The sequence below is a fragment of the Centroberyx affinis genome, unplaced genomic scaffold (assembly GCF_046629955.1).
Source record: "Centroberyx affinis isolate AG114_WGS23_722 - 3 ecotype Tasmania unplaced genomic scaffold, CSIRO-AGI_Caff_v1 ptg004890l_1, whole genome shotgun sequence".
NCBI classification, from domain to species: Eukaryota; Metazoa; Chordata; class Actinopteri; order Beryciformes; family Berycidae; genus Centroberyx; species Centroberyx affinis.
Window position 1 is genome coordinate 625 of NW_027282396.1, and position 11,876 is coordinate 12,500.

The following is an 11,876-nucleotide window of genomic DNA, read 5'->3' on the forward strand; positions in this document are numbered from 1 at the left end:
TTCAAAAAGCATGCCTCACACGTGCTGTATGTATTGACTTTCCTTTATAAGGTAAAGGACTATGAAGGATTCGTCCTTATCCACAGATGCAGCGCAGCGTCTCCTGTTCCTGTTTGTTGACAGATTTATCCTCTGTCACCATAGTGAGCAGATGGGGCTTTGCTTCTTTGCCAAGAGCTGAAAATATATCTGAAATCTGTTTAGTGGTTTGGACAGGCACATCGGACATTCCATTTGTTTTATATAAGGCTCATTTGCCAGCCTACCTGTTATCTGAATCATCAGCTGAAAGCCTCTATTATATTCAGATAACTACGCGGCAGGGGGAAGAGTTAAGATGATTTATGGACGTATTTTTGGAAGAGCGCTCCATCTTTGTAAATGATGTTACTTGTGATTTGTTTACGCCCTGCAGCACTTCGCAATGATCACATGCCAGTATCGGTGGGTGTTTCGGGGCATCTGTGTCTGGTTCCTCTGCCACGAAATGTCGATGTGGGGTCCCGACACGACCACTCCTCCTCCATAATCTCCAAAGGCCTCCATTGTGTCTTGTACAATGCCTTTCTTTGGTGCTCTCTTCAGTCTAGCTAGCCCCAAAACCTCAGGAAAGCCCCCATCCACGGCAAACATGAGACATTATTGATTGCGTGCCAGCTCCCCATACAGAGGAAAGCTCTTCATGCCTTTTAATTGGATTGTTATCGAGTATTAGACCCTCGGGCCTCGTTTTACACATTAGCTCGCTTAAGGCCTAGGAGTTTGACAGAAGGTCGGCCAATCATAAGTTTCCATGCAGCCTTCAAAAGGACCGTGCTAGGAGTTCCCTGTCCTTGCTCTGCTCCCACATCCTGTTCACCCAGCTTGTTCTCTTAAAGCGACTGTCACAGGAAATAGCCCAAACGGTCTTAATTAGAGTCAGTGGTGGAAGAAGTACTCAGATCTTTTACTTAAGTAAAAGCAGAAATACCACAATATAAAAATACTCTGTTACAAGTAAAAGTCCTGCATTCAAAATGTTACTTCAGTAAAAGTACAAAAGTATTAGCATCAAAATGTACTTAAAGCAACAAAAGTACTCAATATGCAGAATGGCCCATTTCAGAATAATACAGTATATATTATATTATTGAATTCTAATTATTGATGCATTAATGTGTAAGCATCACTTTAATGTTGCAGCTGGAAAAGGTGGGGCTGATTTCCACTACTTTATATACTGCTGGGTAGCTTACAGTAATACAGGAGTACAGTACAGGAGTAGAAGTATAAAGTAGCATAAAATGGTAATATTCAAGTAAAGTACAAGTACCTCAAAATTGTACTTAAGTACAGTATTCGAGTAAATGTACTTAGTTACTTTCCACCTCTGTTTAGAGTCACATTGAAGCTCCACATTGGGTCCAGCAGAGCGCTTTGGCTTGCATGAGCCCCGTTTCCGCAACACAAATTTCATCGTCAGCACTGCCGGAGCGTGTTAGCCATATGTTATTGACGAGGATTTCAAGTTCAACGCATAGCCATGAATGTCTCGACGTGGACGAACTTGTAGCTTGAGGTCACATGTGCTCTTTAATGCCTTCTTACAGCATCGGACTGACTGAGTAGTATATGTCTGTGAAAAACACGTCACACTACAGTCAAATGTTTTGCTCTCTACTATCCACTTCAGTAAAACCACGTGTGCCAGACAGAGCTTTGATTGCTAACAAATCACGACTCCACGCCACGTCAATCATTTTGTCGTTTCTTGTCTTGCGTTTCAACTCGCAGTGTGGTTCTTTGATTTTCTTGGCTGGATATGCGCGCTTTTCTTTATGTTAATAATGAGACTAATACACAGAGGTCCTGATGAATCGGTTTAGTGCTGGGTGTGGATCTGGAAATGTGGGGTAGATCATGCGGAGGAAGGTCCCCATAGTGGGAGAAAATGACCTCACTATAGGAGAGGCCTTCGCGGGGGGCCTTGGCAGAGAGTCCCGTCCAACATTAACCCAATTACTTCCTGTACATAAATCATATGGCTCTATAGTGCACTTTCTGGCTTCAAAGTGGCATGTGACACGGGGACAAAGGCTTTGCATCCCAGCGCTGTGAGGACATGATGGTACATTATGGGTGTGTGATCCTGGTAAACAGGAGGCCCTGCTGATGTGGACGGGATCAAGTTGAGTTCTGATTTGGCAACAGGAGAGCCTTTGTGTTCGCCATGAGACGCTGGGACCACAGCACCATAGGTCATGTGAAGTGTCAGTGTTCATCACCACTGCTAGCGTGGACGGCATTGTTCCATACCAACAACATGTCAACATTTCGTGACAGAGTTCACGATTGGACACACCATTAGTGCTGTGCTAATCAAAGCTCATGTCTTGTCTCTCATTAATACAGTTCATTAGCTGGGCCTTACTGATGTAAAATATAACACTGTGCTGATCGCATTAGATGTCCTTTAAATAGAGTCAGGGAGTTTGATTTTCTTAAATGAGGACCACATGCGTGGACCTCACCCACTATTCAGCTCTTGGTTCATTTCAGTGTCTCCCTACGGAATTGCATGACTTGGAGTTGCTGTTCAAGATTTTCAAATCCCCAGCCAAGAAATCAGGCTGCCATGCCCTTATTACCATGACCCAGGGCTGCTCCTTTAGTGCATTTTGGGATTCAGATCAAGTAGAGCACGGCGACCTTTAGCCCAGAACTAAATACAGCTCATGAGAGCTCTGTTATTCAGAAATCAGAAGAACTGAGTCACTGCTCATCATCCCATCAACACTGGGCAGGGCAAGTTGTGTTATCCCATGGCATTCACTGGGTCAGTGCAGATAGATTTAGAAGTCTCACAACAGACGTTTACGATGGAAATTTTATTTCATAGCACAGACACAAGCACAGATGGTTTTATGTGCTGTGTTATATATCCTGACATTATTATTAATCCTGTAAAAAGACAACTTTGCAAATGAACAAATTACTATATTGCAATTGGCATGCCCTTTTTGAATAAACATAACAAAACACTCAAGATAATTCCAGAACAGGCAAAAAAAATTAGAGTGGTTGTGTCAAAAGAAAGAATAATGTACAGGACCAAAACACCACTGTAAAATGCTGTACAGATTTGCTATGTCTCTCTTAAAGCTTATCGTTACCAATATGTGCTACATGCTGTACAGTCAATCATTTCTGAGTTCCCAGAAATAAAGACATTCATGGTTTATGGTTTCTGTTTTTGATAATGGCACAGCTAACGGTACAGTACACACATTAGCATTATTGATCATTGATATTAATTTTCAGTGGGCTAAAAATGTACAAACACTCAATAACTATGACAAATGTAGTGGTTATGCAAATGTTATGAACAGTAACAAAAACTGTATACTTTCATACAACAACATTGGAACAACATGGAAATTAGAAAAAAAGTTGTATGGTATGAATTTTCAAATGAATTGATGTGGATATAAAAAAAAAATGTTGCGCTTAGAAACTTGTGTACATTGTTTTTTGGAGTTCATATTATATTCAACACATCCCTCAAAACAACATCAATGGTAAAAAGACAGGCAGCATCTTGAGGCCGGAATAATAAACATAGCAGAATCATGATCAAAGTGCTTGGTGATAGGATGGAGTTGATGGGCCAGTGAAATAATAGCAGACTGGAGTTCAGTTCTACAAACGTGTGGTAAAGCTGCTCTGAAGACAGAAATAATCTCATTGGTTGAGTTAACATCAGTGGGCGGAGCTAAAGAACCACCGTTTTTCTGGCTAAGTAACGTTAGACTGAAGCCCAGTAAATAAGGCAAGAGGTAAGAGAGAGGGAGGCTAATAGTTAGTTTAGCTAGTTGGCCTAGCTGACCTTCCAATTTCAAGCCAGCCATACTGTAGGCTATTATAGCTACCTAGGTAAGCTAGTTAGCTATTTAGGTAACCCATCGTCTATCAGTCTGATGACGATTAGACTCTTGGGGGCGACGGCGGCCAATATTTCGGGGTTTCCGGTGTAGCCTGGCGACATCCGGGCCAAGACGTCCTCTTCCGTGCGCCGGTCATTGTTTACAGTCCGATTAGCAACTTGAGACGCGAAAATGGAACGTTTCTCCACACAATACACAAACATCGATACTTTTTGTAGGTGTTTTAGGTCCAGACGACATTTCGGCTAATCTCTATAAACAGATATCTGCATATGAGATGTCGTCTCTCAACTCCACTCTCGCGTCTCAAGTTGCTACTTGGACTGTAAACAATGACCGGCGCACGGAAGAGGAAGTCTTGGCCCGAATGTCCGCTGCCTACACTGGAAACCTCGAAATATTGGCCGTCGCCCCCAGAGTCTAATCGTCGTCAGACCGATAGACGATGGGTTCCGAGATTGGCTAGCCTGCAAGATCATGAATTCCATGGTCATGAATTCATGAATTCAAGTCATTGCCCTTTATATTTTTTATTTATATTTTGACCAGAGTTGCATTTTTGACCTTCAAATTTGCCGGTTAGCTAACTGTGGTTCTTTGGCTACACCCATTGAGGTTTACAGTAACTCAACCAATGAGATTATTTCTGCCTCCAGAGTAGCTCTGCCTCGTTTGTTTGCAGCACTAACTCCAATCTGGAAAATAAAAGAGCAGAGAATATTTGGAGAGTTTCCTTCCAAACTGAGACATAAATGATTTTGAAAAAAAAAGAGAAATGACCTCTTCATTCATTGTTCTCCGTCCATTCCATTGACATATTGTACAGTTACATCCCAACACACTTTAACTGCATGTTGTATGTTTGGTACACTGTGAGGTCAGGTGTTTCATTAGCATGCATTGGTATTGGAAGGCTGGTGTAGGTTCATCCTTTGTCCTGTTGAGTCCAATATGGCTGCTGCTTGGTTGTCAAATACTGAGCATCTCCTTTCTACTAAGGTGCCATACTGGCTGGCCTACTGCAAGCATATCCGGAGCACAAACTGGCTGTGCTCACTGGTCAACAAAGTTTACATGGTATGTAAGCTGGTGCCCATTGTCCCAGGCGTACAAGACCTTCTCCTTGGGGTTGTAGTCGATCTGGGTGGTGAAGGCGTACTCATTGGTGAAGGGCAGACGTGGGATGGCTTCAGTATTGGTGTGGGTGTCATAAGCATAGTTCACCTCGCCTTGCTTCTGGTTGTACACGTCCACGGCGTACAACACACCGCAGATGATGAAGCAGTTCCCGTAGGAGTTCCTCTTGAGACCCGTCCTCCAGGTCGTCTCCTTTTTCATGGACAGGTCTCCGGGGTCGAGCTTACTGATGACAATCACCTCTTGCTGGTAGTAGTCGTAGTCCATGGCGGGGTAGATCACCCACAGGCCGCTCTCGTCCACCGCAAAGTCGATGTCCGAGTGGCCCCTCCACTTCCAGGGGGTGGTGTCCTCGTAGACCACGTCGTGCAGCAGCGTCCAGGCCGCCACGTAGCGCATCCTCAGGTCGTACTTGATGATGTTCTTGGTGAAAGCTCTGTTGTAGTAGAAAGCTCCGTTGTAAACCACGTGGCCTGTGCCGATCCAGTTGTACGGCAGTTTGAAAAGGTTGCTCCAGCGGCCTAGGGTAAACAAGATTATTGGTTTAGCTTTATCTGTATATTACACAGCTTAGTTGAATATTTAATTCTGATTGGCCAATGAATGCATTCTGTTTCTTCACATAACAGACCACTGTTTCACATCTTATCTCTCCATAGTCAAGACGTCAATTTTGTTTGATTTCTAATCAAATTACCTAGTGACCTTGTGCCAGAAAGTTGTCTCCTTGGTTACTGCAGGCAGTCCTGCTGGACTAGTTTTTGGTGGAAGCTTGAAAGTAAATTTTGCTTGTAATCAAATCATTCTAAATCAATATTTCATGTCAAATGATTAATGTCTTTGGTAAGCCATATAATAAGTGGGACAATGTGCAATAAGCCAGTCATTATTGCAAAATAAACCCCTTCAAGATGATCAAGTCCCCTCCGCTTTGCTGTTGGGGCTTATTTTGCCTGGCTCGCTATACATTATCCTTTACTTACTATGAGTTGGATACAACCTGCTGTGTGTATGCTATGCTGACATAATGCCTTTCCTAGAGCCAATGACAATGTTTGGATAATGCCAGACTGTGTACACAATGGCTTCATGTGATAGTGACAAGTTTGGTTAGGAGTTCGCTGCTGAACAAACACATGCTGTGTGCTGTAAGTGTCATTTTCTAATCACATCCTATCTACTATCCTAGGCTTTGAACCTCAGGAAGTGTGATTTAGATAATGATAGAAAGCCCAGTGAAGGACAAAAACAACTTGCAGTGCAGCCCCCCCCCTCACCCCCCCCCCCCCCCCCCCCCACCCTAAGGCCAGCCCACACTCTTAATCCCTCTCTGCTGTGCCCAGTTCAAAGGAAAGGCCAGAGCACATGTCAGCCACAGCAGGCATCACAGCCACTCAACAAGATACCTAGTCATCCGCACACGGCTACGAGCTCACCACACCGCAGGATACCTCACATGTAAGTGCATTTAGAAAGGCCATTGTCCAAACACATCTAGATCAACAAGCCAAGTCCTACGAGAGGAGATCATCTTAACTCTTTTACGGAGTGTAATCCAATTCCTCCTCTGAGTTAGATGTGGAAGGAGTTGATTTTCCCACCCACTGGAGCCGTGAAACAACCAAGACCTGCATTCCAGAGATCTCATCAGTCTCACGGAACCCATTGGGTAATCAAAATGAATCATTGTCAACAATGCTAGCATAGAAAACAAAGCTATACATTAAGATGGATTAATACTAGGGTCAGACTGATATATCGGGCCGCTGCTGATGGAGATGGAGGTGGAGATATTATTTTATTTAACATCTTCGGGCCGTTTATTGGGGCAGACTGCAATGAAACCTGTCTGCTAACCCAACTAAGAATGTCCTTAGTCTGGGTTTCAGTGGAGAGTTTTAGTGTCCCATGATGGTCTAAATGCTGTTTCAGAGGCTTTTCCACCCTGACAAGAATAACATTCTGGGGAAAACAATGAATACTTATAATTTTGGGGAATTTTTGTGTCCCTCCATCATGGTACATAGTATGTACAAGTGCCTCTTATTTGAAATTTTTGGCATGAAAACCATTAAATCTACATATGCATAATATCGGCACAAAATATCGGATATCAGGCAATTCAAAAATAACTGTATCGTATCACCTTCACAAACCCATATAGGTTGAACCCTTATCGATACAAACCTTGTTTGAAGTTGTCCAGGTTGCGGAACTCCACCAGGTTGTTCCCGTAGTAATAGTTGGTGACGTAGATCTTGGAGTCTTTAGCCAGGGGGTCCTTCATCCAGGCTCCCTCATTCCGCCCATAGCTATGATGCTTCTGCGGCTGCTCAATGGATGCCAGAGTCCCTTCGCAGTCGAGGATTTTCCCTGCCAGGACCAAGCACACGCACCGAACGCTCAACACTTATGCCCGGGGAAGAATGGTTCGCATTAACTCTGCATGAGTTTAAATCAATTTCACAGTCGCACAGATCTTGGCAGCGTGAACCTACACGCCTATCTGCTGCGAAATTGGCATCTGTCACCACAGTCACAGCCTGTAAAGCCGCTTTTCCACCGCATGGTACCGGCTCAATTCGCCTTGCCTCGACTCTACTCGCTTTTGGTAGTACCACTTGGTTTTCCACTGCAGATAGTACCCCCTCAATGCCCCCCCCCCCCCCACAACTGGTCGTCATAGTGACGCCGCAACGCTGCATGAAACTGCCGTGGCGTCATCTTCAACACGACACGCACAGCAACAATGGAGGATATCGAAGGGATGGTGTTCTTGATGCTTGGTATGTGGCTGTTAGTCACAGCAAGGAGACAGGTTTTATTTCAGAAGAGGCTGAAGGCAGCAAGACAAAAGACTGCTCTCTGGTTGCTCAAAGGCGACGCAAGAGGGTAGCTAACGTTAGCATATATGTCCCGTGTCGCGCAATGACGACAATTCTCTCTGACCAATCAGTAGTCTGCAGTGTTTTCACGTCACCTTTTGGTATCGCCTCAGCTCGCTTGGAACCTCGACGGAGGTGCTACGAAAAAAATACCAGGTACCAAGTAATATGGTACCTGGTACCTGGTACTTGCCCAATGGAAAACCAAAAAAGGCGAGTAGAGTCGAGTTGAGCCAGTACCATGTGGTGGAAATGTGGCATAATAGAGTAGTGAGTTCATTCGCAGGGTGAGTATCGCAGTTACTTGCCGTTACCTGCTCTGTGGAGAATGGGCCGGCTGTTGTTGTCGGAGTTGTCCAGCACTAGCACAATGGTAGGAGCCGGTCTCTCGGGCGCTGCTGCTGCGCTGGAGGTGGTGACAGTAGTGGATGCGGTAGTGGTGGTGGCGGTCGTGGTGGTAGTCGTGGTGGTAGAGACGGTGGGAGGAACCGGGGCGCCCTCGGTGGGTTCCGTCGCGGTGGCCTCCATGGTCTCCAGGACCATTTCAGCTCCTCCGTCCTCGGACTGGCTTTCCTTGACGTGGTGGTGGACCGTGTACGTTTTGGCAGAGTGGTCTAGGAGGGAGGGGAGGAAGTGGAGAGTCAGGCCAGGAGATAAAACAAATTGAAATCTGAAACTCCACAAAGCTCGTTTTCATTCAAAATAGAGCAGATGGTCAAACAAGGTCAGATGGTCCCAAAGCGGAGGGGTGCTATTTCTGTTAAAGGAAGAAATGCGTTACGCTTGTTATAGCTGTTGACAAACTGCCTATACTTCTTATGCCTATTCTTATTATTGAGCGCTGGTTTGGGGCAACAAGGAGGTGTAGAGCAGTGGTTCTCAACGTGGGGTCCGGGGACCACCAGGGGTCCTTGAGGGGGTTCCAGGGGGTCCCCAGTAAATTGATGAATTGTTAAACTTCACCATTATTTCATTTACAAGAAGTGAACACAATCAGAGAATGTTGAAGAATGACTGTTTTGATCATAGTTTCACTGTTATCTCTCTACCTACAATACAGATAGTCATGGAGTTCTGGACAAAATCATATCTAACAATAAAAATAGTCTCAGATTTGGCTTTGAGAGACAGAATCTCATTAGATGGGGGTCTGTGGCCCTACTGTGGATTAAATTAGGGGTCCTCGATTTGAAAAAGGTTGCGAATCACTGGTGTAGAGAGTAGGGAGATTGTCTTTCAACTGGAGAATCCGGGTCCAAACCCCCACCCTTCAATGCTGCTGTGTCCTTGAGCAAGACACTGAATCCCGAGGGTGCTCAAGAGCCTGTGAGCCCGACCTCTGGCCGCTGACAAAATAGTCCATAAAACTTACGTAAACTGTCTGCCAGCGCAAAGTGTTACACATATGTGGCTCGTTGTCAGCGGGAAACATATTACCGTCTGCAATGTTCCAGAAGTCCACATCAAAGGCGATGCATTAGCAATGCAGCACACAGAGCATGCCAACTTCCTCTCGCTCTTCTCTATTTCTTTCTGTCCCCTCCTCTGCAGCCCAGGCTGTCCCGCTGTCTCTAGGGTTCGACCGATATATTTGTTTGCTGATACATCAAGCCAATGGGGCGAGGATATGATTTTTCCTCCAACAGTGATGTCTGTTTGTAAAAGCTGCAATGAATCCTGCCCCACCCTGCCTTGAAGAGCTGCCAACCCTAAAAGAATTTCATTAGTCTGGGTTTCAATGGAGAGTTTTAGTGTCCCATGAGGGACACTAAATGCTGTTTCAGAGGCTTTTCCACCCTGACAAGAATACATTTCTGGGGAAACACTGAATCCTTGTCATGTTTTGGAAATTTTTGGCAATGGAAATGCTCAAATTTAAAGATACTTTTAAGAGAGTTACCAAATCCTGGTTAATTCAGCAACAAACTTGTACTCATGGCTAGTTTTCTGTAGTTATGTTACTACTAAATGTGTGTTTTATGGTATCTTGTTGTACTCAGTAAACCATAATTAATAATACTGATTTGGCAACTTCAAAAATATCCGTATCGGCCTTCAAAGACCCATATTGGTCAAACCCTTGGATTCAGACTTCTATAGCCCCTCCTGGTCCCTTCCCTGCCGAAGGAGAAAGACAGCAGGCAGAATGGAAGACAGTGTCAGCAGAGGGAGAGCCTGCTCTCTCTCTGGTCCTCATACTCTCGACTTCCTGTGCTGCCAGACAGATGTGGGGAGAGTAGACAGCAGCGCTACATAAGCGGCGCATCTGCCCGACACGCGTACTCCGAAGCTCAGGCTGCAGGTTGGGAAGCTCTAACCTGAACACATGGATCTGATGAAGGCTAGAGTAGGAACAACACTGGAAGAAGTAGGACAGTAGGAACAGGGTATCTGCAGGTTTCAGAAAGCCAGGTTTAAGACTTTTAAAAATATTTTTAAGTGCTGCCTAGAATTGAATTTAAGATTGATTTAATAAACAAAATCAAGAAGCAGCAGAATAGAATGGGCAGAATAAGAAAAAGGACACCAGGAAATTAGGAACATGAAGTCCAACTGTGTTTAATAAAGCAAATAAGATGCATATTGTACTACTAGCCCTGTTCTGTATTCATCTGAGAGCGGATATGCTCTATCGAGAAAACCTGTCATTACATGATGAAAACCTCTCGTAACTTGTTTTAAGAATTTTTTTTAAGGACTTTTTAAGGACCTGCGCAAAGATCACCACTTAATGCAATAGGCCAGTGGTTCTCAAAGTGGGGTCCGGGGACCACCGGGGGTCCTTGAGGGGGTTCCAGGGGGTCCCCAGCAAACTGATGAATTGTTAAACTTCAGCATTATTTAATTCACAAGAAGTTAACCCAATTAGAGAGTGTAGAAGAATGACTGTTTTGATCATACTTTCAATGTTATCTCTACCTACAATACAGATAGTCTTGGAATTCTGGATCAAAATTATATCTAACAATAATATTCTCAGATTTACGTCCGAGAGACAAAATTTCATTAAATAGGGGTCCATCGTTGTAACATGTACTAAAGTAGGGTCCTTGATATGAAAAAGGTTGAGAATCACTGCAATAGACTGCTGGTGGATGTGAAGAAGCATTTTGGGTGGTGGCAGCCTAGAAAGTCGCTGGTTTGAATCCCCTAACTGGGAAAATGTGGGTGGGGAAAGTGAAGGACTAACACACTCCCCTCCTTCAACAACTACCGTCAAGGTTCCCTTGAGCAAGGCACTGAACCCCCAACCCCAACTGTAACTGAATGTGAAGCAGGGAGTCACTGGAAAAAAACATGTGAAGCTCCATCCACCTTCCTTGGATAAATAAAGCTTTTTAAAAAAAAAAGCACACCCTGCTCTTTGCTGGAGATTATGGAAATGCCGCTAAATGGTTTCAGTGATTTGACAAGGGTGGCTGGGCTGGCTGAGGTTCAGAGAGACAGCAGAACACACGGTGTGACAGTGTTATGTGCGTGTGCCCTGTGCAAACGCAGCATACCTATTCACTCAACTAGACTTAAAGAGGATTGGAAGGAGTCAGGAAATGTTTTCTCTGCATCGGTGAGGGTCCCCGCACAATTGTTGTGGGGAGTGAAGCTGAGGCATGTCATGGACGTGGCAGCGCTCCATTGAGACAGCATTCCATCAGCTCCATGTATTTTGTCAATAAAAGATTTGGATTTCCTGCCCCGCTGAATGCACACCAGCAATCCAATCCTGCGCCGACTAGACCAGCTTTGTTTAAAACAACACCGGAATAAATCTCGCATTGAGGGGATCTGGTGCGCCACCCAGCGATGGATTCCCCGCTTTATTGCCTTGAGTGTAAAGTTTGCAACGCAATTACAATCTTATCCCGCGCTTGCGTAAGAAAACATTCACAGGAACTCTTTACATGGAATAATCTATTCTCTATTGGAATAAAAT

General features: G+C 44.6%; 1 protein-coding gene across 1 annotated transcript in view; it reads right to left on the minus strand.

The window, feature by feature from the left end:
- Positions 1-2,926: 2,926 nt before the first annotated feature.
- The window catches only part of LOC139666231 (olfactomedin-like protein 2A), a 24,626-nt gene continuing 15,676 nt past the window's right edge, over positions 2,927-11,876 (minus strand). Inside the window, exons 6-8 of the mRNA XM_071545366.1 lie at positions 8,260-8,559; positions 7,248-7,433; positions 2,927-5,581 (exon numbers count right to left, since the gene is read on the minus strand). Coding sequence (XP_071401467.1) covers positions 4,977-5,581; positions 7,248-7,433; positions 8,260-8,559 — 1,091 coding nt within the window. The 3' untranslated portion in view covers positions 2,927-4,976. The remainder of the gene's footprint in view (positions 5,582-7,247; positions 7,434-8,259; positions 8,560-11,876) is intronic.